Source organism: Delphinus delphis, chromosome 2 (genome assembly GCF_949987515.2).
Source record: "Delphinus delphis chromosome 2, mDelDel1.2, whole genome shotgun sequence".
Taxonomy (NCBI): Eukaryota; Metazoa; Chordata; class Mammalia; order Artiodactyla; family Delphinidae; genus Delphinus; species Delphinus delphis.
In genome coordinates, this window is record NC_082684.1 from 145,699,870 (window position 1) to 145,727,488 (window position 27,619).

At 32.8% G+C, this 27,619-nt stretch overlaps 1 protein-coding gene across 8 annotated transcripts in view; it reads left to right on the plus strand.

Annotated features, from left to right (window-relative positions):
* The window catches only part of ZNF280D (zinc finger protein 280D), a 163,007-nt gene that overhangs the window by 53,727 nt on the left and 81,661 nt on the right, over positions 1-27,619 (plus strand). For 6 of the 8 annotated variants that reach the window (XM_069540479.1, XM_060005917.1, XM_069540481.1 and 3 more), the window contains exons 3-9: positions 4,202-4,415; positions 7,717-7,863; positions 10,240-10,305; positions 10,406-10,545; positions 18,363-18,480; positions 23,504-23,674; positions 23,819-23,928. In XM_069540479.1, coding sequence (XP_069396580.1) covers positions 7,728-7,863; positions 10,240-10,305; positions 10,406-10,545; positions 18,363-18,480; positions 23,504-23,674; positions 23,819-23,928 — 741 coding nt within the window. In that variant the 5' untranslated portion in view covers positions 4,202-4,415; positions 7,717-7,727. Of the gene's footprint in view, positions 1-4,201; positions 4,416-7,716; positions 7,864-10,239; positions 10,306-10,405; positions 10,546-18,362; positions 18,481-23,503; positions 23,675-23,818; positions 23,929-27,619 lie in introns of those variants that run through there. The other 2 variants (XM_060005919.1, XM_060005918.1) reach the window with 2 other exon arrangements.

Consider the following 27,619-nt stretch of genomic DNA (forward strand, 5'->3'; position numbering starts at 1 on the left):
TTTTTTTGATGTGGAACATTTTTAAAAATATTTATTGAATTTGTTACAATACTTCTTTTGTTTTATGTTTTTGGTTTTTTTGGCCCCAAGACATGTGGGATCTTAGCTCCCCGACCAGGGGTTGAACCCACACCCCCTGCATTGGAAGGCGAAGTCTTAACCACTGGACCGCAAGGGACGTCCTCTCACATTTTCCCTTTTATGTTAAGTTAATCATATCTGGTTTTGTTGTTGCCAACTTCTTGGTTAGTAATGTAACCCCCAATTAAAACATAATTTTTTTTTTTTTTTTTTGCGTTACGCGGGCCTCTCATTGTTGTGGCCTCTCCTGTTGCGGAGCACAGGCTCCGGACGCGTAGGCTCAGCGGCCATGGCTCACGGGCCCAGCCGCTCCGCGGCATGTGGGGTCTTCCCGGACCGGGGCATGAACCCGCGTCCCCTGCATCGGCAAGCGCACTCTCAACCACTGCGCCACCAGGGAAGCCCCAACGTCATTTTTTATGATGAAAAAAAAAACAAAGATTAACTTCATAATGTGATTTCTTGGATTATTTTTTCGAATAACTCTAACTTTTGGGGTCTGGTTAGATGGAGAACTTAACCATTTACCTTATTCTTCACATTCACTTTTGTATTCTATTTACCACCTACTCATTTTTAAAAATGATTTTTTTAGAATTAAATTATGGGGATGCATATATAATGAAAGTGCTTTTTTAAAAATGGAAATGGTATAAGACACTTTATCCAAGTGTTAATTTTTATATGTTGGTAATTTTGAATTAGATACTTATTTTATTCTATAAGATTAGTAGAGTGTATAATTTAAGTGTTGATAAATTATAGGTGTGTGTTATGTGCATATGAGGGTTTAACATTTTATATGTTACTGAGTGTTTTAACTAGTTTATAAATGCTTTTTTAAAAGATGAAAATATCGCAGGATAGATTAGACAGCCACATTCCAGAAGGTTTATTTATAAAGCTAAACTTTTATTATGAGGGATCTACTGTAATGAAGATCCTGTAAGACAAAATGATTTCTAAATGCTCAGCTGATAGCTAGCTTATAAATTTCAGTATAATAATGAAATTGTGATCTGTTTTTAGAGTTCTTTAAAATGGGATTTAGCCCAGAGTTAAAAGTGGTTAAGATTTATTCAGTGATTTCTGTGTGCCAGGCATTGAGCTATGTGCTTTATGTATATTATCATTTCATCTCCATTATAACTCTGTGAATTAAGTTTTATATATATATATGCATATATATGCATATATACGTGTGTGTGTGTGTGTGCATGTGTGTGTGTGTGTGTGTGTAGGCAAAGCACAGAGATTAACTAACTTGGCCAAGGTCATACGGTTAATAAGTAGTTGAGTCAGAGTTTGAACCTATTATTCTTCACCAAATTTTACTGTTTATGGTTAATAAATGTTTAAAGTATACATTAAAGTATAAAAAGCTGAATTAAACCTTAGAGATAATACAACTGAACTAAGAGCTGAGACCCAGAATTGTAAGGTAGCTTGACTGAAAGTTGTGCCAGTGCTGGGGCTATGACTTGCTTCTTCTGGCTTCTAGCCTAGTACTCTTTTTATGTGTAGACTCCACAGCTGTGGATTGTGGAATGGCTTAATTTCCCCCTTACCAGAGAGTGTATAGGACTAAATGCATTACTTTTATTATTTAACACAGTGACATTGCATCAGGTGGTATCTATCAATGGCTAAAAGTAAAATTTTCAAACCGTTTAAAATTTAGACCCCACATTTCCTTTGACTTAAATTTTTTGTAGGAAAAAATCCTTAAGATATAGTTTAATTTTAGATATATAAAATCTGAAACAAAAAATAATAAAGTAGAAATTATAATTTTTTATGTGAGCAGTCTCCAAAAGTCAATGAGTTATAATATAAAAAAGTCTTGTAAGTCATTTACTTGGAATTCATTTAGAAACAATCATATTAAACATGGTCATATAATTTCTACCTGAGTCAGTAGCTGAAGTGTAGTGTATTCTCTTCTTCTGGCTGTTTTGGAGCCACCCCTGAGCTGCAGAAGCTGTTGAAACCTTTTGGAGCTTTGAGATCCCCACTGCATACCTTTGTTGGATATTTCACTGCACTGGCAGCTGAATTCCATGCCTTACCACTAAAATTCTGAAGCGGTGACTTGAGAGATTTTGACCGTGATAGTTTTGGCGTGTTCCAGTGGCTGACATGCCAAAGGAATCCATTAAAGTGTTTGTTTATTAACCAGAATGAAATAAGGCAATGACTCTTTAGACCAGCATTGTCCAGTAGAAATGTTCTGTAGCTGCACTGTCAAATGCAGTAGCCACCAGCCACATGTGACTTTGAACATTTGCAATGTGGTTAGGGAAACTGAGGAACTGAGTTTTAAATTTTATTTAGTTTTAATTAAACTTAAATAGTCACCTGTGGCTAGTGGCTACTGTGTTACACAGTGCAGCTTTTGGCTGAATTACAGTTCTAATTGCCAGCTTTTTAGTGTGTTTGCTAGTGTGTCAGTTGAGGTTCCTAAGTAGCTACTATGATCCTCAGGCTTCTGAAGTAGGTTATCTTAAAGTCATCTTTATAGTCATAGGCAGCGGATATCTTGTTCATATGGACAGGTCATTTATTAATTGAATATTTGTAAATTGAGTACTAATTTTAAAGTTTTGCTAAATGATATTTATATGATCACTTAACAAAAATGTTATATGTGAGTCTCATAAGCTGTGTAATTAAGGCTCTTAGAGAATATTCTGTATTCTTGGTACTAGGAGGTCCTTAATGTTGAGCAAGAATTGTCATGTATCTGCTTAGGTACTGCTGATGTTAGTTTAGGGGCAAGCTACAACTATTCAAATAATTGAGTTAAAGAGACCTCATAACTTGGTGAATTTAGTTGAACACAATATTCACTAGAGTCTCTTGTAATAGTAATTTAAACATTTGTAGCAATAACTTCTGAGATTAAAATAATAATTTTTCTTTCCTGTGGACTAATTCAATCCAAATAACTTGGAAATTAAAAAGCAGGAAAACTAGCTTTTGTCAGCCTGAGAATAAAGAGGAATGTGAAGATTGTATTAGCTGTGTATCTTAATATTTTAGGTGTCTGCCATCTAATTTTTTACTTTTTTCCTTTATAAGTAAAGCAGTTTTAAAAATTTTTGTATATTTAAAAAAATTTTTGCTATTGTATGTGTGGGAATCCAGAAAGCAAATTCTTGTTTTAAATAAGGCAATTCAATTTTTTAAAAATAGATTTTATTTATTTATTGCCAAGTTGGGTCTTTGTTGCTGCGTGCGGGCTTTCTCTAGTGGCACCAAATGGGGGCTACTCTTTGTTGTGCATGGGCTTCTCGTGGTGGCTTCTCTTGTTGCGGAGCACGGACTCTAGGCACGCGGGCTTCACTAGTGGTGCACGAGCTTAGTTGCTCCGCGGTATGTGGGATCTTCCCAGACCAGGGCTCGAACCCATGTCCCCTGCGTTGGCAGGAGGATTCTTAACCCCTGCGCCACCAGGGAAGCCCCAATTCAAATTTTTATGTGTTTATTCTAAAAGCATTTGTTTTGAATTATAAACATATTTATTATAAATTTTTGAAGGCAAATACTGTGACTTATTTATCTTTGTTTTTTCCCTAGAACTTTGTACATTACCTTACATACAGAAAGCAATGAGTATGATTAGTTTGAATAGTTATTTTTTGAATGAATTAATCTATGATGAAGTACTATATCCAATTAATTTTTTCCTTTTAAGTTTCATTGATTAAAAAACCCAGAGAAATATAAACTAAAACTTATTTAAGATTATGTTGTATTATGGAATGTGAAGAATAGGTAACAGTTAAAGATTAATGTCGCTTAGCATCTGAAAAATTCAGATTTATTAAAATAGTACATTATGAGGCGATTATTCATTTTTACACAAGGATGCTTTTAAAAAAGTATTTGTAATTTAATAATTTCAGACTTCTTCAAATAGTAAGAGCTTAATAGAATCACCATTTCAATTATTAAATTTGGGTTCATTCAAGAAAGAACCAGTTATGTAGAGTGAGTTAAATGTTTATGTTAAACTTATCAAATTTAAAAATTGAGCTTTTTATAGGAAAAATGATTAAGTATGTGTATATTTAATTTAATGAAATCCACTTTAATACTAGGTATCTTCATTTTATAGGAAGGAAAAGAGATAACTTGCTGCCTTGTGTGGAGTCACATGATGATCAAAATTAGATCCAAGAATTTCTAAACCCCAAGTTTCACATTTCAATATTTGGCTTTACTTAAAGTGACTCATAAAATTGACTGATGTCTTGTGTCAGTACTTAAATGACAATTTACAGAAAGTCAGCTCTTCAACTTGATTGGCGACAACGCTTTTCAGCCAAAAAGTAAGTGTTGCTGCCACTACTGATACTAGTGTATGTGGCTTTTGTACCAATAACTTTGCGTCAGGAGAAAGGATGAGAGGTAGGCACATTTCCTTAAAAACAACAACACTTAAAATTGTTAAGGTAGCAAATGCTCACATAAAAACAAATAATGTGAATTAAAATATGAGTAAAGTAGAAATGAAATGATTTCTCTCTGTGCCTGGTGATTGCTACTATTATTAGTTTGGTATACATAGTCATGTATGTTTCTTTTATGCATAGACAAAAATTAATTATTTCTAAAAAAATTGTAAAGCTGTTACGTATCTTCAGTAATTTTTTTCTCAACAATATATCCTGTATATATTGACAATGGCAGTACCGTGCTAAAAAGAGTAAGGAAGATCTTTGTCTTCTGCATGAGTTTGGTAGGGCTGCCATGACAAAGTATCATAGACTAGATGGCTTAAATGACAGAAGTTTATTTGCTCACAATTCTGGAGCCTAGAAGTCTAAGATCAAGGTGTTGGTAGGGTTAGTTCCTTTTGAGGGTCGTGAGGGAAGGATCTGTTCCAGGCCTCTCTCCTTGGCTTATAGGTGGTCATCTGCTTCCTGTGTCTTCAGGGTGTCTTTCCTTAATACGTGTATCTGTGTCCTGATCTGCTATTCTTCTTTCTTTTTTAAAAATAATTAATTAATTTTGGCTGTGCCAGGTCTTAGTTGAGGCACATGGGATCTTAGTTGCAGCATATGGACTTCTTAGTTGTGGCATACATGTGGGATCTAGTTCCCTGACCAGGGATCAAACCTGGACCCCCTGCGTTGGGAGCGCAGAGTCTTACACACTGGACCACCAGGGAAGTCCCCTGATCTGCTCTTCCTTTAAGGAAACTGGTCATAGTGGATTAGCGCCCACACACTGTCCCATTCATATATATATATATATATATATACACACACATATATATATATGTGTGTGTATATATATATATATATATATATATGGTATATAGCTATATATGCCCTCTTTATATATCTAGTTAAGCATCACTTGTATCCATCTCCATTGCTGTTACTTTAGTTTAGACCTTCAGTACTGTTTCTCTTTTTTCCTTCCTCCCCTCCTCTTACTCTTCCTTTTTCTCCTCCACCTCAGCTTAAAGTAATATATATACATAGTTTTAAAAAATCAAACAACCTAAAAAGGCTTTAAGGGGTTTAACCTCAGTTTCTTTAAGAGTGCTTATGCACATATATATATATATGTGTGCTGTCTGTTGCATAGTCAGTTTTAACCATTTTCTAATGATGTTTATCATGAGGATTTATGCTTTCTTACAGCTACGCCTTCCTTCCCTCTAAGTATCTCCCAACATAAAAAATCAAATCTGTATTTGATATTTTCATTATGGTGACCATATAAATACTGTTCACTGACAAGCATGGTAATATGCTATTAATATGCCATTATATATAGAATAGCATATGAGAGGATACATTTCTTTTTATTTTTTTTCTTTCTTCTGGTGTACCCAGCAATTAATACTTTTCATGTTTTTTAATTTGCTAACTTGTATTGAAGTCTATAGCTAAATCTTCTCACACTCTCAAGAGCCTCTCAATTCAGGTTTTTATACTGTAAAACTTGTCAGGTAGTCTAAAAGTTTATACTTTGATCATCTTTTCTTTGGCCTCCTAGAGACATTGCTCCTGAAGGTACTGTTCTCCTGAATTAGTCTGGACTGGTTGTTCTCTAGGCCTACTGAACTTCTGTTGTTCTGGGACTTTGTATTGTGGTGAATGCCATGTTTTCTTCATCCTGTGTCTTCCTCTTTCTTGACTGAGTCTCATGTTTTGGTGGATTGTATAGTAGCTTCCTGAGAAAGGGTGCCTGGGAAGTAAATCTTGTGTGATGTTGCTGGTCCTTACTCTCACACTTGATGAACAGTTTGAATTCTAAATTGAAAAATAATTCTGGTAAGAATTTTATAAGTATTACCTTACTGTCTTTTAGTTTCTGTTCTTATTACTCTTGATCTTTTCTATATGATCTGTTTCTGCCCCCCAACCCCTACAGATCTGAGGATATTCTCTTTATCTTTTTTGTTCTGAAATTTGGTAATTATATGTCTTGATATAACTTTTTTCTTGATTGTTGTACTGAGTATTAGTGGGATCTTTCAACCAAGAGATTTTTGTCTTCTGATCTAGGAAATTTTCTTACATTATTTCTTTGATAACCTACCCCCTGCTTTTTCTCTATTCTCGTTCTATAAATTTTATTAGGTGAGTGTTGTACTTTTGAAATTGATTTTCTAACAACCTTGTGTTCTCTGTTTTGTTTACATATATACTTGTGTGTGTGTACGTATGTATGTATATATAATTTTTTTTTTTCTCTCGTAGTTCCACCTTTGAGGACATTTTGTTTTTTTTAACTGAATTTAAAAATTTGGCTATCGTATTTTTAGTTCTATTTTTGTTTCTGAACATTACTTTTTATAACATCCTTTTTTGTCTCATATCTCTAAAAATGCTAATTATATTTTTTCTAGTATTTGTCTTGCTTTTTGCATTATCTCTTTTCCTTAGGACTCTTTATCTGTTTTATTGATTTTGGTCTGAAAGACAAGAGGTTTTCCGAAAATTTCTGGTGCTAATTGGTTGTCTATTATTGAGGCACTGAAATGTTTCCTAGGAGGTCTGTGCTTGGTCAGGACTTCTAGGGTGGTGATATTTACTGTATGTTCTTTGGTCTGTTTCTTCAGGTGGGAAATGTCTAATTTTCCTGGATTGGAATAAGCCTCACTTTGTTCTTTTATTTTAGCCTAGCACCTCATCCCTGCTTTGCTGTGTACCTGGCATTCCTGAATTTGATTCAGTTTTTCTGTTATATCTCCCACCTGTTGCCTCTTATTCTTAGTTTATCTGCCTTTTGTTAGTACATTTTTTTTTTTTGGATAATGGTTAGGTGCAATCTTTTTTTGAAGATATGATCATATTCTAGGCATATGACTGAAACTGACTTTGTTTCCAAATTTTCTGTCCACTGTAAAGAACTACTGTCAACTATCATCCATCTGTCTATCTATCTGTCTACCTATCTATCATCTCTTTATCTAAATCTTACTAGTTTATATCTTAGAGAGTGAGCTCTGGGTTTCTCATTGTTGCTACCATGTACTAACTATAAATATGAATTCAGAAATTGCTATTAGGATTATTAAAGTAGATCTTAAATATCATACTATGTATTACAAAAAATGTATTTATTTTTCTTTTTGAAAATAAGGTTTGCTTCTCTCCTTTTGAAAATTAGATAAATCAAAAATGGCAGAACTCTTTATGGAATGTGAAGAAGAAGAGTTGGAACCATGGCAGAAGAAAGTAAAAGAGGTTGATGATGATGATGATGATGAGCCGATCTTTGTTGGAGAGATATCAAGTTCAAAACCAGCAATTTCAAGTGAGCATTTACTTTTAGTGAAGCCCAGTTTTGTAAGATACTGTTTCTAATAGAAAAACTTGTGAACTGTTTTATAGGTATTAAGTTCTTGTTCCTCTGTAGGGAGTTAGGGATGACAGATTGGGTGGGAGGTCAGTAAGAATTTCAGAGTCAGGGTTTTGATTGGGGACTTAAGGAAGGAGGTAAGAGGTTAAAATATCAGATGTGAGAAAAAGAAACGGACTAAGATTAGCTGGTGACACTGGAGGTCTTTTCATATTAGAAATCATAATTTTTAGTGGAGCCGGGTAAACCTATTTATATTTTTGTTCATTTTCTTTTTTCCTCTTTTAAACTGAGAAACAGAAGAGTTTAGAATATTTTGCTTAAAATGTCAGAATACACTAAATAAGTTTGGGTTAGTCTCAGGTAGGGGTTCTTACATCTAAGCAACTGCCTCATTGCAGTGTCATCTATACATAGCTACAGAATATATAGGCAGTGAATGATTTCAGTTAGAGTAACTCGATTTGACATTGTTACAATGTTAAAGACAAACGACACTTGTTAAAACGTCCACTCAAAAATGTATGGAAGTACAGAGAAATAATGTACAAATTTCAGGAGAGAAAGAGAAAATAGATCCCTTCCCACTGCATTTACATGTTTATTTGCTTGTTTAAGTCAGGAGAATTTATGAAAGAATGTAACCAGCATACTAGTGTTTTCTTACCAAGTTAGTGCGTAGAAGTGTAATTAAGAGACTACTTTTAAATTTTCTGAAGGCCTGGCTCTTCCTTCTGTTGCCTCTAAACTTGGAATGGCATTTTTAGTCAGTTTTATTAGAGGAAGAATAGCTTAACCAATTGAATTCTCAGTAGCATTTTTTTGTGGCAGATTGATAATAACTCCTAGAGGTTCTAAGTGGAGTGCCACTTCGATTATAAATTGAACTAGGCGTGATGGCATGCTTGTTGATGATAGTGGAACATAATTATATATTCTCTTAATTACTGTTTCTTGCCACTGTGATTATTTTATACTGGAATATTACCATATTGCAAAATTGTTACTCAAGTTCTCTTATTGAAAAGATGACAGTTAAGATTTAAGTTGAATTTATATTGATTGTAGATGACTGTTAACAGTATTCAACTGGAATAACATATATTAGTTTTAAAATAATTCTGTCAGAAGGGGATTGACCAGGAAGAATTTCTTTTGTGTACTCTTAAGATGCACAATTTAAATGATTTTATTGCTGTTTATGTATAAGCCATAAAATATTTTAACATATGGAGTATGAGCTAAATGTTTATATACAGTTGCCAGAAAGGAAGGTACGAACTTTTGTAGAATACAAACACCAAAAGGACTTTAGCAGTAGTTCTTTGATGGTTTGAGTAAATACTTAATCTTGAATTTCTGAATGAAAATGGGGTCAAGTTGCTTGAGCAGATTTTTCTCCTTTAAGACATCTCTAGTACTTAGGTATAGAGCACTGCATTGCCATTTTCAGAAAACAGTCCTACTTTTATATGGCCCTTTACTTTATAGAATTATTTTATGGGAGCTGGTTTCTTTCTACTACGAGGGGAAAAAAGGAAATTTATATGAGGTCTGGTGTTTGTGCTTTTACCTTTTTCTAACCAACAATTTCAGGCAATCCTTACTCTTCTAAATTTTAGTTTGATTACTGAAAAACCTGTAATTAGGAACTTTAAACTGCAATTAGGAACTTTAAACTGATCCTGAAAGTCATATTATGCTCTGACTTCTGGTATAGTGATAAATTTGAAGCCCCTTAAGTTGTAAGATATTCTGGTAAACTGTGTGTTCACTGCAGTCTGTATTCTCTGATAGTTTCCCTTTAGGACTCAGTAACGGTGCAGATAATCCAGTGAGATCCCTTATAATGATACTTCAGGGCTTATAAGGGTGTGAATTGGATATGGATGTTAGACAGGGTTTGATTTTGAGTAATAGGAACTTGAGTGTATGTATAGCCCTTTCATCACTCAAAGAAAGATATATACTTCAATTATAGTTGTATATGAATATATTTTTAGAAATTTTTTGCCAATTATATGACTATTTCTTTGCCATGCAGAAGGTTTGACTTTTATGTAGTCATATTTATCAATCTTTAACTTCTGGCTTTTAGATTTTGAGTTACAGTTAGAAAGATTGTTCTTATTTTATAAGATAATTAAGATGCATAATCTTATTTCTTTAGTAGATAAAGATATATACGTTTAAAATTAACTATATTCATAAGTCAGCGTTAACTTGTATTCTCCTTCTAAGAATCTGTTTGTTTTCAGTGTATGATTTCTATTATCTTAATATATATATCATTCAAACAATGAATTTTAAAATAAATGTAATCTTTTATAGATATTTTGAATAGAGTAAACCCCAGCTCATATTCAAGGGGAATAAAGAATGGTGCGCTCAGCCGAGGTACAGTATTATTGTACTATTTTTGTTTTAAAGTGAAGTATTTTGACATCATTGATTATATAGAAATATATTCAATGTGTTGTATAATTTTAAAATACAGGTATTACTGCTGCATTCAAGCCTACAAGTCAACACTACACGAACCCAACATCAAATCCAGTGCCTGCCTCGCCAGTAAATTTTCATCCTGAATCTAGATCTTCAGATAGTTCTGTTATTGTTCAGCCTTTGTCTAAACCTGTAAGTGTTTCTGAAACTACACAGCCAGCTGAGGGATACATTGGATATTATTTATCAGTATCAACAATGCCTAGTTAAAATTCTGTACTACCATGGGTAATCATCTAATGGAATCATAATCAGCATCAGAAAATGTCACCTTCTCTATGATAGCTCAACTGGTACCCAAATAATAATTGCAGTAACAAACTACTCAGCCTGTTTTTAAATTAGGTAATATGCTTAAATTAAATAGGTACAGTATTGAAAACTGTGCTATCAAAACATGAATAAAAGTATAATTAGTAATGAATATTGCATAATGGCAAACTATTTCAGATTGTAAATTGGGCCAAATGTTCTTAGTTCTTAATTGGGAAAATTGCTAAGAGGCTACTGGAGCTTTTTATTCTGAAAACATACCGTCATAGTTTAGTTAGTTTAAATAACTCTTAACAAAAACCAATAGTTAATATTTATTGAGTTGTTAATATGTGCAAGGCTTTGTGCTAAATGCTGTACATGAATTAATCTCATTTAATTCTTAAATGTTCCTATGAAGTAGGCACTATTATTTTTCTCTGTTTTATAGTTGAGGAAACTGAGGCTCACAGTGAATTTAAATAATTAAATACTAAATTTAATAATTTAAATAATTCACTCAGGGTCACACAGCTGGCAAATGATAGATCTGGGATTTCAATCCAGACTAATCCGTAGTTTATTTGTATTTGTATATACATGCATGTGTATTGTACGTAAATGTACACTTCTAAAAATAATGGAAGCATTGCCTTAGTGTGAAAGTTTTCAAAGTGTAGTCTTCAGTCCCCTGGGGTTCCTGTAAGACTCTTTTATAGGTTTTGGATCAACAGTATTGTCACAATAACACAAAGACACTATTTGCTTTTTTCACTGTGTTGACATTTGCACTGATGATGCAAAAGCAGTGGTGGGTAAACTGCTGGTTCCTTAGTATGAATAGTAGTTTTTGTATTAGTCACCACCCTGCACTCACAATAAAAATTATTCCAGTCATACTCCGTTCCCTTGATGAAGAATTAAAACGTTATTAATTTTATTAACTCTCTACCCTTGAATACATGTGTCTTTTAAAATATTTTGTGTGATGAAATGGGTGGTGTGCATAAAGTATTACTGTGTCTGAGGTGTGATGATTATCTTGAGGAAAAGCACTAGTGTGATTAAATTGTGAGCTAAACTACCCAGAAGACCGTTTTTAACTTGAAAGGATGACTGACAAACCATGGTTTATACTACTATTAACTTAATGATTTAAAAACACCTACTTTTATTATCTCACAGATTTTGTGGGTCAGGAGTCAGGTCATATCTTCATAGTCCCTCAAGGCTTCATTCAGGGTGTGGTCTCTGAGCTTGCAGTCTCATCTGAAGCTCAACTCAGGAAGTATCTGCTTCCAAGTTCTCATGCTTATTGGTACCATTCAGTTCCTTAAGGGTTGTCAGATTGAGAGTCTCTGAATTTTAGTGGCTTTTGGCTGGCTCCTTGCCAGGTGGGTCTTTCCAACATGGCTTCTTACTTCCTCAAAGTACACAAGGAAGAGAGAATCCTTAGCAGGATGGCATTACAGCCTTATGTAATGTAATCACATACAAAAAATCATGTACATTCTGTCACTTTTGCTATATTCTGTCAGAAACAAGTCACGTGTCTTGCACACACTCCAAGAGAGGGAATCACACAGGACATGAATACCAGGGCGTGGGGATCATGGAAGCTACTTTAAAGTCTGCCACACATGAGTTTTTCAGTCTTTGCTGTTTGGTAGACAGTTCCTCAAAATTGAACAAAGTGCGCCTGCCACTTCAAGGAAAACAACTGGTGGTATTTCTTGCCACCGATGAAATTTGAGCTATTAAGCAAAGTTAGAATTTTGAACAACTTGAACCTGCCATCATGATCTTGACAGCTTCCCAGTACGTAAAATCTTTTCTGGTGGGTGGCGGTATTAATAAATATGATTTTTTGATATTGTGTAATTTTTCAACGTTTGGAAGATGTGCGTAATTCAAAGAAATCAATATTTTCTAAATAACTAATGTATGATGTAATAAAATCATGCATGGATAAAATTCATTCAAAGTGCAAGATAAGGCTAATAGATTTTAATGTAACAAAGTTCAAAAAACTCAGTGATAAGGAGTGAGATTTCACATTGCAACAAACCTTTAAGAGAATACCAACTGTCTGGCTTCCCTGATGGCGCAGTGGTTGAGAGTTCGCCTGCTGATGCAGGGGACATGGGTTCGTGCCCCGGTCCGGGAAGATCCCACATGCCGCGGAGCGGCTGGGACCGTGAGCCATGGCCGCTGAGCCTGCGCGTCCACAACGGGAGAGGCCACAACAGTGAGAGGCCCGTGTACCACAAAAAAAAAAAAAAAAAAAAGAAAGAAAATACCAACTGTTGAGTTTTGGTATTGTATATTCTTCAACCGAAACAACATATTTTAACAGAATGAAAGCCAAAGCAGGTATGAGAGTATAGCAGTTTTTGATTAATCTAGACATTAAAGAGATTTGCAGAAATGTAAAACAGTGCCACTATTTTCACTGATTTTTTGTGTTTGCTAGATAAGCCATTTTTTACAAAATGTTATTTATGTTAATCTGTAATGGATTTATTATTGTTTAAAATGAAATTAATAAATATTTTTAAAATTTCTCTGTTTTAATCTCTAATATGGTAAATATCAGTAGATATAACCTACATAAATAAAAATTCTTTTGGGTCCTCAGTAATTTTTCAATGTGTAGAGGGGTTCTGAAACCAAGGAGTTAGAGTACTAAAACAAAAAGTTACCCAAAATGTGAAGATTCTTTGCTACTGGAATTGAATTAACTCAGTGGATTTTTTCATGCTTCATAAGCTATTTGGCATTGGCCTTACAGAAATAGTAAATTTCCCCTAAAATGTTTGTTCTTTTTACAATAAGTGAAACAACTACCAAAGCACCTATAAATTTTCTTGCAAATATTCAATTTCAAAACCAGAATTGAATCCAGATATTTTTGGTATGACTAATCCATTTTTCCTTCACTTTATATCATATTACTGTAAGGTAATCTACATATTTGTTACCACTAAAAATTGATATTTGAGGTGTATCTTTCATAGAAGACTTATTAAATTTAATTTTATTTACATGAAAAGAAAAATCTATGGCGAAATAAACTCTGCCCCCACTTATATTTTGAAGAGGTCACATATCATAAAAAATAAGAGTATCTTTGGGCAAATACCATGCCCCCCCCAAATCTTTTCTGTAGTTTTAGCATTTTGAAATAATAATATTGATATGAGCCCTGGACTAGTAGTTTAAATAACTTAAGATTGAAGCAAGAGACTTGAATGCTGATTCTGCCTTGTTCTTAACTAAAGCATTGGCAAAACCTCTCTGAGCCTCATTTTCTTCGTTTCTAAAATGAGAGATAATTTTACCCAGACTGCTGATTCTCAATCTTGGATCCTAAGATGGTAAGCTACCCAAAATGTAAAGATTCTTTGTTATTAGTGGAATCAAATTAACTTGGTAGGTTTCTCATGCGTATTGTAAGCTGTTTGGCATTTGGAAGGATAGAAAACCGGAAAAAGAAACTTTATTATTTAATTCAGTTTGATAGATAAAAATCTTTCCAACATTGGACCCAGGGAGAAAAAAAATAAAATGAGGGGTGATATCTTTGGTGTTATAAAAGTTAGAAACTAGAGCTTTTTCTAACTCAAAATGTTTTACTTCTGTGGGCATAGTTTTTAAATCAAAACACCTCAATTGATAGTTCCAGATCTTGGGGAGTTTTTAAAAGGCGAAATTTTGTCAGTTGGTCTGGGTGGATGGGTCTTGGAAGTAATACATTTTAAAAAGCTCTCGAGGTGATTCTAATGTGCACAGATAAGAATGACATATATTCTGGAATGAATTGAGGATGCTATGTAAGGAAATTATTTACTGTGAATTTTGGAAGCCACTGCTTTTAATTATAGTTTTTCATTTTATGTCATGTTTTGTATGTATGTGTATATTTACTTTTTCATGTGTAACATCTCTATACTTCAGTGTCTCTTTCAAATCTGTTTCAGGTAGTGGGGATATATTGTTATCATTTAAAAAGTCAGTGTGATACAGCTTAAGGGCATAGGCTTTGTAATTAGACCCAACTTCTAATTACAGCTCCATCAATAATAAGTGGGGCTGTATTGGGAACCTTGCATAACCACACCTAACCTTAGTTTACCTACTTATAAAATGGGGTATAAGGTCTTTGTGACAACTACTTGATTTAATACATGCAGTGAACCGTGAAGTGTAAGTATATTTGAAATATGACTGTGGCTTGTGTTTTAGGTGTGAAGGGTGAATAACTTCAAGTTCAGAAATGACTTGCCCAAGGTTTTGTAGCTAAATAAATGTGCAGATTTTCTGGATCCCAGTCTAGCACCCATTCTGCCCTTACTGTTGTGTTTGATATCTTTCTGAACAGTTTTAGGAGACTTTAAAAATTCCATGTTGAATAATTATTTTAACCAGTTACTGTTTTTTTTGTTGTTTTTAAAATTTATTTTTGGCTGCATTGGGTCTTCCCTGCTGCGCACAGGCGTTCTGTAGTTGTGGCGAGTGGGGGCTACTCTTTGTTGCGGTGCGCAGGCTTCTCCTTGTGGTGGCCTCTCTGGTTGTGGAGCCACGGGCTGTAGGCACACAGGCTTCAGTGATTGCAGCACGCAGGCTCAGTAGTTGTGGCTCATGGGCTTAGTTGCTTCGCCAACATGTGGGGTATTCCCAGACCAGGGATCGAACCCATGTCCCCTGCATTGGCAGGTGGATTCTCATCCACTGCACCACTCAGGAAGTCTACCAGGTATTGTTGAATAATGTGTGCCTGCTCCCTGAAACTGTGGTGCTTACATTAGCCAGAGTTATTTCCTAGGAAAGTGTTTAACAGTATTAACTTTGTACTTCTGTTAAAGAACTGTTTTAGAAAATGTAGGTGAATATTATCCATTTTTTTAAGTGTAAATATTTGAAGAAAATATCTTGAAGCAAGATTGTGCTTGGTTACAATTAAGTTAGATGGCATCACAGATTTTTTTTTTTTTAAATGTTGCACGTTAAGGCTCGAATGCAAATATCTGTCTGTTAGGCTTCAAATTCTTTGAGTGGCTTGGGTTACTTCGATACCCATTTCCATAACAACTTCTTTTTTTTTTAAAACAGCAACAATCATTTATTTAGTCACAGATCTGCAATGCGTGCAGGGTGTGGTGAGGAAGGCTTATGTCTTTTTAAATTAAGAAAAAAATTTTTATTGAGGTGTAGTTGACATACAGCATATTTGTTTCAGATGTACAGCATAATGATTCAATATTTGTATATATTGTGAAATGATCACCACAGTAAGTCTAGTTAAAGTCCGTCACCATACGTCGTTACAGAATTTTTTTCTTGTGATGAGAAATTTTAAGATCTCTCTTAGTAACTTTCACATATGCAGTACAGCATTATTAACTTTAGTCACCATGCTGAACTTCACATCCCCATAATTTATTTATTTTATAACTGGAAGCTTATTCACTTTGACTCCCTTCACCCATATTTTGTTTCTATAACTTCCCATGGACAAACTGATGTCAATAGAAAAGTTAGTAGTAAACCAAAATTCTTAAAACTTATTTGTCCCTTAATTTATAAGCACAAAATAAGCAAAACCTTCCTGTTTGTATTTTGAAATAATATGTATTTTGTTGGGAAAGTTTAGAAAGAGAGAAGTGTACATACTGTATTTTGATTTTTTCCCCCCTTCAAACAGTGTAGATTATATCAGTCAGAACCAAACTATATACACAGATGCGTATTTCTCTTTTTTCACTGAACATTCTACTAGGAATGTGTCACTGGATATTTCTCAAAAACATATTAGTGGTTGCATGGTAATCTTTTAATTTATTTAACCATTTTTCCATTGTTGGACATAAAGATTTTAATTTTTTGCTGTTAAAAATAATTCTCCAATAAACAGTTTCACTTCCTTACTATAAATTTTTAAAGTGGAATCGTTGGATGAAAGGATGTGAACTAATATAAAGCCTGTGATAGCTGCTGCCACAATTTTCATGTGGAAAAGTTATACCTAAATATAGCTTCTATTTTGCCAGTAGTATATGTTATCATTATTTTTTAATTGATAAATTTTAATTTTATTTCAAACTAATTTTAGACTTACAGGAAATATAATACAATATCCCTAATGCTGACATTTTACTTATCAAAACTAAATTGCAGACCTTATTTGAATTTTACCAGTTTTTCCATTAATGTCATTTTTCGTTCCCAGCATCCTATTTAGGATCACACCTTAACAGTTTGTTGTTTCTTCTTAGTCTCCTCATATTTTTCTACAGTTACTTACTCTTTGTCTATTATGACCTTGATACTTTCAAGAGAAGTGGCAATTATTTTGTGTTATGTAATTGCCATTGTCTTTACTTGCATTTCTTTGACTAGTAAGTTGGGAAAAAAGTTTTTTGTATGTATTGGTCATTTGTTTTTTGCTTTTGAAGTGCCTCAGTTTATGCCCTTTGCCCGTTTTTCTCTTAAAGTGACTTTTTCCCTTTTGATCTTTAAGTCTTGCTAAATCTTAGAGCTTTTGCTTGTTATATATTATGACTCATAGAATGGTCCAAAATCACTCTAACGAGAGCTCACTCTGTACAATGATGGTCTTTTGTAAATAGAATTGGGTTCTATTTTTGTGTATGTGTATCAGTATATTTAATATATAATAGTTTTGGAATACATATATATCCCTAAATTATATTGACCGCATTTTATGATTATTTATATTAATATATGTGTGTGCTAACATATAAATTTATACTGTCTTATATTTGACTATATTATGATTCATTTCATACTTTTCACTCTTGATATCTTCCTGTTAACTGGGACCACACTTTCTCCTGATGGAAGGTCTGAAACTTTCCTTGAGCTCCAAGCACTTCAGGAATGGAGCAGGTGTCCCAGATCAGTCCTATAAACAGCTTCCATTCTAAACCCTGTGTGCCTAGCTTTCTTGTTTGTTCATCCTGCTGACCTGGCAGTTTTGTATTTGCCCTAAGAGGTGGGAGATTGCCTGGCCCAGCATGGCTTTCTGTAGGGTGCTGGGAAGAGGGGGGACCCATTAGTTTTCTTTCTTAGACTTGGCTTATAAATTTTGCCAGTAAAGACGATCCCAAAACTCATATCATGTGATGTGTTCATCCTTAACCCTGATGCACCATACTGCAGATTAATTCCCAGTATGTTTGCCCTGATATTTTTATCTGTGGGGTTTATAGAGGTATAGAAGCTTCTAAAATTGTACGTATGTCAGAATATTTACATATTTTTTTCCTTGCTTTTACCCAAAGATTTTGGTAAGTTCTATTATTTGCTCTTTGATAGGAATCCTGCATTTTTAGTGACTCTCTGAAGTGTATCAGTCTTACTGATTTAAAATGGGTTTGTATGTTTCTTTTACCTTGAAAAAAAATCAGGCTAGAATTTTCCCCCCATTTTAATTGACTAGTCAGGAACAAGCCAGCTCTAAGTAATAGCTTGCTTTCAGTTTTAGTAGATGATAATTTTGGCATAATAGTAATAATTGCTTTTGTGTTTTATAACTTATTAGTAATGGAGTCATCAAAGGTTATCCTTATAATATTGGCATACAGTTAAATTTACCTTTATAAAAGCTTATGAAACAAAATAATTATAATTATGTTGAATATATGTAATGTTCTTCCTTTGAAATATTTTAACAGGGTTATATAACGAAGTCATCACGAGTTGTTTCTAATAATTCTTCAGAGTTACTGTTTGACTTGACCCAGGATACAGGATTACCACTTTACCAAGGAGGACCAACACTTTCTATAGCAGGTTGGTTTCAGCACTTTTTCAAAAAATTAGAAAAAGAAACTTGATGAATATGCATATGGAATTGACTTTCTGTTTTGAAGTCCATGCCTTCAAGTTAAGTTTTTCACATATTGTAAGGTGTAATGGCGCTAGTAGTTCTCGAATGCCTTTTTAGGTAGTTTTAAATGAAATCTTATTTACTAATAGAATATTTTATTTCTTCCTGTTAATTAAGTAGGCTAACCAACTTTGACCTTGTTCGCACTTGGCATTAAACATGGCCTGAAGAAATCTTTATTTTTATTTTTTTATTTTAATTTTATTGGAGCAGAGTTGATTTACAATGTTGTGTTAGTTTCAGGTGTTAACAAAGTGATGTTATACATATACATATATTCATTCTTTTTTAGATTCTTTTCTCATATAGGTTATCATAGAATACTGAGTAGAGTTCCCTGTGCTATACAGTAGGTCCTTTTTGGTTATCTATCTGATATATAATAGTGTGTGTATGTTCATCCCAAGATCCTGATTTATCCCTCCCCACCACGTTTCCCTTTTGGTAACCATAAGTTTGTTTTTGATATCTGTAAGTCTGTTTCTGTTTTGTAAATAAGTTCATTTGTATCATTTTTTAAAATTAAATTCCACATATGAATGATATCATGTGATATTTGTTTTTGTCTGACTTGCTTCACTTAGTATGATAATCTCTAGGTCCATCCATGTTGCTGCAAATGGCATTATTTCGTTCTTTTTATGGCTGAGTAATATTCCATCGTATATATGTACCACATCTTCTTTATCCATTCCTCTGTTGATGGACATTTAGGTTGCTTTCATGTCTTGGCTATTGTAAATAGAGCTGCAGTGAACATTGGGGTGCATGTATCTTTTCGAAGTATGGTTTTCTCCGGATATATGCCTAGGAGTGGGATTGCTGGATCATATGGTAACTCTTTTTTTATTTTTTTAAGGAACCTCCATACTGTTCTCCATAATGGTTATACCAATTTACAGTCCCATCAACAGTGTAGGAGTCTTCCCTTTTCTCCACACCCTCTCCAGTGTTCATTGTTTGTAAACTTTTTGATGATGGCCATTCTGACCGGTGTGGGTGATACCTCATTGTAGTTTTGATTTGCATTTCTCTGATTATTAGTGATGTTGAGGATCTTTTCATGTGCTTTTTAGCCATCTGTATGTCTTCTTTGGAGAAATGTCTATTTAGATCTTCTGCCCATTTTTTGATTGGGTTGTTTGGTTTTTTTGACATAGGGCTGCGTGAGTTGTTTGTATATTTTGGCAATTAATCCCTTGTTCGTTGCTTAGTTTGCAAATCTTTTCTCCCATTCTGTGGGTTGTCTTTTCATTTTGTTTATGGTTTCCTTTGCTGCGCAGAACGTTTCAAATTTAATTAGGTCCCATTGTTTCGGTTTTTATTTTCATTACTCTAGGAGGTGGATCAAAAAAAATATTGCTGCAATTTATGTCAAAGAGTGTTCTTCCTGTTTTCCTCTAAGAGTTTTATAGTGTCTGGCCTTACATTTAGGTCTTTGATCCATTTTGAGTTTATTTTTCTGTGTGATGTTAGAGAATGTTCTAATTTCATTCTTTTACATGTAGCTGTCTGGTTTTCCCAGCACCGCTTATTGAAGAGTCTGTCTTTTCTCCATTGTATATTCTTGCCTCCTTTGTCATAGATTAATTGACAATAGGTGCGTGGGTTTAGTTCTGGGCTTTCTATCCTGTTCCATTGATCTATATTTCTGTTTTTGAGAAAAATCTTAAAATAATATCTATAAGTTAGAGAAGTCCTCTGATATCCTAAATACTCTGTTAAAAGGAATATTTATTATGTTCTATGACCACTAGTATGGAAAAGTGTATGGTTATAGTTAAATTCTCAATTAGGTTAGTGTGTTTCTATTCAATAAACGATTTAGGTATAAAATATGATTACAGAGTGCTCTTATAAAGTGGCTGCACTAAATTTGTCTGTAGTCATTACTCAGTAAATGCCTATTGAAGGAGTAATGAAATTTCCCTATTGAAGAAGTTACTTTTATTATATACTATTAACAAAGTTCTTCATTAACCAAAAATAAATTAGTGTGTTATGAAAGAATTTTATCTAATTGAAAATTCCTTGTATAGGCAGTTATGCTTTGTATACTAGCAATTTTGATATATTTCAGATATTTGACTAAATTGAGATTTGGGGGAATTTTTAGATTTTTCACTAATAAATTAGTGTGGAAAAATTACCAAATGCTTCCTGATTTTTTAAATAGTAATATCAGTACCTAAAATGTTTTTCCATTTAGATAATATTTAGTTGATATTCACTTCTTTGGGTATCACCTACAAATTTGTAAAAAACTAGTTAGTAAAATAGGTAAGAACCAAAAGAAACAAGGAGAAAAAATAATTGTCTTAAGTCTGGTTTTACAAAACACATGAACTTTATTTATAGAAAAAGTCTGAGTTCTTGAAACTTCTTGGGGCTAAGAACAATGACTCCTGCTCTCCTTCTAAGTTTTTTTCTGCAGAGAGACTTTAGCCTGTAGATTTGAACTGCTATTCTTAAGATTTTTGTAGCCTTTAGCATGTCTTTACGCTTCAGTTTTCTCATACTCTTAAAATGGAGATTTTATTTTTCTTATTTAATGCATTCATTCTCCAGACCTTCAATCAGCCATTTGTAGATATAATTTTAATTCTTGCTCTATTTCAGTTAGGGCTTTCTGAAGCCCAAATAAGATAAATAAAACGTGAAATGCATTATAAGCTTTAAAGGACTCTACAACAAATATTTGTTATGAATGGTAACAGGTGCAATATGTTCAATAGCATTAACTGATCAAGGTCAAGTGATCATGGATATTTGGAGAGAACTGGGTTTGAGTTTGATCTTGAATGAGAATAGGATTTTTACTGGCCGAGATAGAGGTGTTGAGTGTGGGAAACAATACAAGCCAAAGGCAATAGAGATGTTAAAGGGTCAGAATTTAAAACTCTTAAATTCAGAGTAATTTTATTTCTTATGTTAAAAAATACTTATAATAAAAGTCCGATGTACTATCTAGGCTGTTATATAATCAGAATATTAATCCAAAATACCAGCACTCATTAGCTTTTCAGGTAACCTCAGCATCTCACAAGAATGCTACTGTGATTACACAGAATGTTTCCTGCGTTCCCATAGTATAGCCATAGCCGTCAGTAATCACATGCTTTGAAGATAGGAAAAAAAAAATCATTTTTATGTTATCTCAAAGGATGAAACGGAGGAGCCAACTATTGTAATACTCTTATTTTCTGGGCATATTTCTCCTTATTAAAAAGCAGACAGGTGAATCTATTACAATAATTTTTTCCCCTCTGAAGTAAGTTAAGATATAAAATATTAGTAAAGATAATAGCTGTTTTTTATTATTGAATGCTTTCTATGTACTAGATGTTGTGTTGGTTGCTTTTAAAAGTCAGTTATGAAATTTTTTTAGTAATGATAATAGCTTTCATTTATTATTGATTGCCTTCTTTGTACCAAATATTGTATTCGGTGTTTTAAATACAGTATCTTATTTGATCTTAAAAGCCCTGTGTTAAAGACACAGACCTACTAGAGAATGGACTTGAGGATATGGGGAGGGGGAAGGGTAAGCTGTGACAAAGCGAGAGAGAGGCATGGACATATATACACTACCAAACGTAAGGTAGATAGCTAGCGGGAAGCAGCCGCATAGCACAGGGAGATCAGCTTGGTGCTTTGTGACCGCCTGGAGGGGTGGGAGGGAGGGAGACGAAAGAGGGAGGAGATATGGGAACATATGTATATATATAACTGATTCATTTTGTTGTAAAACAGAAACTAACACACCATTGTAAAGCAATTATACTCCAATAAAGATGTTAAAAAAAAAGCACTGTGTAAAATAAGGTATTATAACTCTTACTTTATAAAAGAACAAACTGAGGCTCAGGGAAGTTAATTAAATAAGCCAAGAATACATAGCTATCAGTGACAGAGCCTGGATTTGAACTTATCCTGTCTGGTTTAAAAGCCTGGAATATTTCTAGTGTATTTACTGCTTCTACTTTTAGTGTACAGTTGGGAGCATTAGAATATGATGTGCAGTTTTAAAATCCTTGTTACCCAGCCTAGTTATAGCCTAAATATCCCCATTTCCCTTGCTAATGCTCTGAATAAGGCTAAAATCCTTTAGCAAAAAGGTTATAGTTTTCAAAGTAAGACTTCATTTAGGAATGAAATTCCTGTAAAAACAAAATTTTATGCAAAAGTCTAATAAGTAAAATATAAAAGCAGAGTTTCTCTGTCAAACACACCCAGGGTATTCCCTAAGAGGAGCCCATTAAGCTCTGGGGAAGATAATTTGAAAACCATAGTATAATACTAACTCTTTCTATTATGAACCCTTTCACATGAATGAATGAGGTTTTATCATTCAAGATTAGTAGTTTCCACTTTGTATGTAGGAATAAATGGGTAATATAACCTAAAGCCATCAGTAGACCACCTCTTAGTTAGGTGGACAAAGCTAACTTTTCATTAGACATTTTAAGTCATTAAATAAAAAGCTTCTAAAGTGTCTCTGTAAATTTTGGGTTTTTTTTTTTTTAAACAAACTCACGCACTTAAGCATCTAAAGTTAATTCATTTGTGGGAACCCTGGCATATTCTTTGTGCTTTAACTTTTTTTTTGTTTTTGCTTGCTCTGCCTTCTTTCATGATAGCTGTTTATATATTTCTTTATTTGAAGTTATATTTAGTATTGCCTTACATAGAAAGGTATTTTATGAATAATTTGAATATATATATAGTATATAATAGATACTTATACAGTTTCTTTATATCCCCTAACTTTTGATCACATCAATTTTTGTCATTATTTATTGTTATTTGTATGATGTGATAATTCAATTATATTACATTTAATTTCACTCCAAAGTATTTTTACTTAGTTGTAAACAATGTTCTAAAGTCTTTAAAAATATTTTCTCACTATTTAAATCATTATAGGTATGAATGAAAGTTCATTTTTATCAAAACGTCCTTCTACTTCTGAAGTAAACAGTGTTAATCCAAAAAAGTCTAAACCCAGTGAAGGTGTTTCTGGAACAAATTCCTCAACTGTATTTTCTTCAGTTAAATCTCTTTCAGTGACATCTCCCCAGGCTATGCCATCAAAAGGTAAATATGAAATGTAGCATATAAAAAAGAAATTATAGTATTTATATATGAATTATAGAAATTGTAATACAGACTATCAATAATGGTTATTGAAGGTTAAAAAGTGATGAATTTTGAATCATATATATTTTGAATTTATTTTAGGTACAAATATCTCATCAAATCAATCTAAAAATGGAACACCTTTTCCGAGAGCTTGTCCAAAGTGCAATATTCATTTCAATCTTTTGGATCCTTTGAAAAATCACATGAAGGTAAAACTTTTTCAAAATTTAATTTTAAAAAGGTTTGCAAATCCCTAAAAATATTGATTGATTTGCAGTAAATAATGATTTGTTCAGATATTTAGTTAAGAAATATTCTCATATTGGTATTTACATATGTTAGGTAAAAGTTTATATTCATAACGATTGTCTTTATATAAGATTTTAAAATTTCTTCTGAATCATCAAATTTAAAAAATTGTTCATATACATTATAATGTCTGCTTATTGTATTCTAATTTTAAATGAAAATAATGAATTGTTCAGAATATCTTATTTACTAGCTTATGCATACTTGAAACTTCTTAAAAATAGGCATTTTATTATGTGTTTAATATTTCATATAAGTTAACAGTTCCTTTAGTTATCTTTTTTGTTCATACTAACATGTGCATATCATGTTACACAATGAAAATCTTAGTTTTACTTTAATTTCAGCACTCAGGCATAAACTCCAAATGATGGAGGATTTTATATGAAATAATTGTTTTAACTTAGTCTAGAATATAGTTTGTGTAATTGTTATAAATTAATTTGAGCTTTTTATTGGTATAAGAAGATCCTGAAATTAGATTTTAAGAAATTTTCAAAGTACAAATGAAATAGGAGGTTTAGGTAACACTTCACTTAAAATATTTTGGTAGATATTACAGTACCCTGCTGTGTCTATGGAAAAATAGCCTGTATTCCTCTTCTGTGCCCGGTATAAATGCAAGGAAGGGGGAAAGAGACAAGAAAAAAGGCAGTGTAGATCATATGGAGAAAAGAAGGAAGGAGAAGGATGCAATGGTAAAGAAATATCTAAGGAAAAGTTTCAGGGATTGCTCACTGTTTCAGGGATTGACAAATCTTTTTTGAAATTCAGTATTTTACAAAAAAAGGAGAAAAAAATAAAGGAACTTTTTTATTTTAAATATAGTCTCTTTATTTAAATACAAAACTATTTGGTCTGTGACTACTTCTAGCTCGCAGTATGTACTCCCTGATAATTGCACTTTGTGGTTTGTTCTTATATGAGAATTAACCTGTACAAGTGCTTTCAGTTTTCCTATTTATGTAATATTTTGATGAGATAACCTGATGTTTTTTCATGTTTTGCATTTTGGACATAGGGAAAAAAGAAAGGGTTAAATTCTTTAGTTATCTTTAGTTATTTGAATAGGTAATAGTCATATGATTCAAAATTGAAAAGTTTACAAAGGCATACAAGTAAAAACTCTTATCCCTGTCGCTTATTTACCTGGTTCCCAGTATGACTCTCAAAGAAAATAATTTTTATTAGTTTGTTTTCTATCCTGCCTGGTCTTCTTTCTGCATAAACAGGTGAACACAAGTGCTTTTCTTTTCTACAGCTTGTACAGTGTACAAGCTGTAGCACATTATATATACTGTACCTGGTGAGACTGGCAATCATTTTCCAAAAGGTAGCTTTACTTCCAAAACATATTATAGCATTGTTTGTGATTACTCATATTAGAAACAATCACAACTTCATATAATATTCATATAATAAAACACTATTCAGCATTTTTAAAAAGGATGGAATCTCTAGAATGATGATATGGGAAGATAGCTCTAAGACATATTATTGAACTAAGTTGAATGTATTATGAATAACTTATTATATTCCTTTATATCATAAAGACATCTTAGAGAATAGTCACCAGATCTCAGACAGGGAAGTATAAAATTATGGAGACTTTATGTTCTAGATTATGCATTTTATACATAAATTATAATTTACAATAATAATTTCTATTTTGAAAAAAATAAGATTTTTATATTATTTGTAAATGATTTTTTTGCTTTTATTTTAGATAAGTAGATGACTGTACCACAGAAATAATGTTTTCTTTCAATGAAGAATACCTAAAACATAATTCAAATATGCTACAGTAATAACAACAATATACTTACCTGAGACCATGTGAGACTACTAAGCTTTAAATACATATTTCATTTAATCCTTAGAAAATTCTTTGAGATAGACATTTTTCTAATTGTTTTATAGCCAGTTAATTGGCATAACTGGTATTCAAACTTAATGGTAAAAAGCTCAAGTTCTCCCAAATACTTATTATTATTCCCCTTTTGACAAGTGTATGGGCTATTTAACTTGAAGATAGGTACATTATTTCTTTTTAGGGAATTTGATATTTATCAACCAGATCTAGCTTATTAATTACATTATTTAGATTTCTATAACTTATTTTTTTGTTTACTTGCTCTGTCATGGATTGAGAAATACCACATCTCAATCCACATCTTTCACCACCAATATATTTTTTTGCTTTATTGCAATTCTGTTTTAAGATTGTTGCTATTATTTGTGATACAGATGAATCTCTTTTATAACTGTATTGTGAATGCATCCTTTAGCATTTTTATAAAATGTCCTTTTTTGTTTTAAAGTTTAATGACTTTTAGGCTCACCCCTTGTTTTCTTCTGGTTTCTATTTGCCTAGTGTATTCTTTGTTTATCCTTTTATTTTCAACCCTTTTGAGTGGCTTTGTTTTAAGTATGCCTCTTGCTTTAAGCAGAAAGTTGTGATCCTATAATGAAAATCTTTTTTGTTTCAGTAGTTGAGTTAAATTTACTTATTTTCATAGATGTGATAGGTTTATTTGATCTTGGTTCTGTCACAATTTTTTGCTAACTCTTTTCTTCCTCTCTCTCTCTCTCTCTCTCTTTCTTTCTTTTACTATGTTGTTGCTTTACATGTATGTAATTTGGGTTTTTAGGGAAGTTGTATTTTTGTTTTCCTTTTTATCCTTCTAATTTTAATGTTAATATAATTCCAGTAGTCTTCTATTCCTTTGGCTATTCTCTGCTATTAAAATTGATTAAAGTAGCATTAAATTTCCTATTCTTAAACCCATCCTTACCTTCTCCTCTCCTACTGATTTTAGTCAATATTATCTTTGAGTGTACTATTTCTTTGTACTATTGAAAATGCTCATACCTGCACTTCTTTATTTGGTAGCTCTAAATTATATTCCTTGATATACTGCTACCATATGTAAAGCAATCTATGAACTCTCTTTACCTCATACTTATTGTCCTTTTACCTCCTTTTAGTTTTTATTTGTTGGTTGTATCATTTTTCCATTGTCAGGGCATATGACATTTTCATTCAGTTTTCTTAACCTTATGTCCATATTTGTTTTAATCCTTTTCCACAGTAAATATATTCAGTGCTCATCACCAGTCTTTTTGTTATGGTTCCTTTGGTTATCTCTTGTTTGACTAAAGTTCATCCCATAGTAATTTCCTGAGGAAGGGCCTGAGAACAGTATTCTTTGAGTTCTTTCATGTTCAAAACAGTTTGACTATAGTCCATTCATGAAAGACAGTTTGGCCAGATATAAAGTTGGATCCCACTTTATATCTGGTGTTGCTTTTGTTTTACAATATCTAATGTTTACAATATCTAATGTTGCTTTTGTTTTACAATATCTAATGTTGTTGTTAAGAATTTGGGATAAGTTTGAATTATTTTGCCCTTTATAAATGATTTGCTCTTTTTGCCTGGCTGTCCAGAGGATTCTTTATTTTGAAAGACTGATAATTCTACAGTGACTTCGTGTTGAGAATTTTGGATCAGTCTTCTCTGACATACAGCATGTTCTTTCAGCTTGTAAATTTGTGTCTTCCTTTATTTTAGTGCAGTTTTCTTGATTT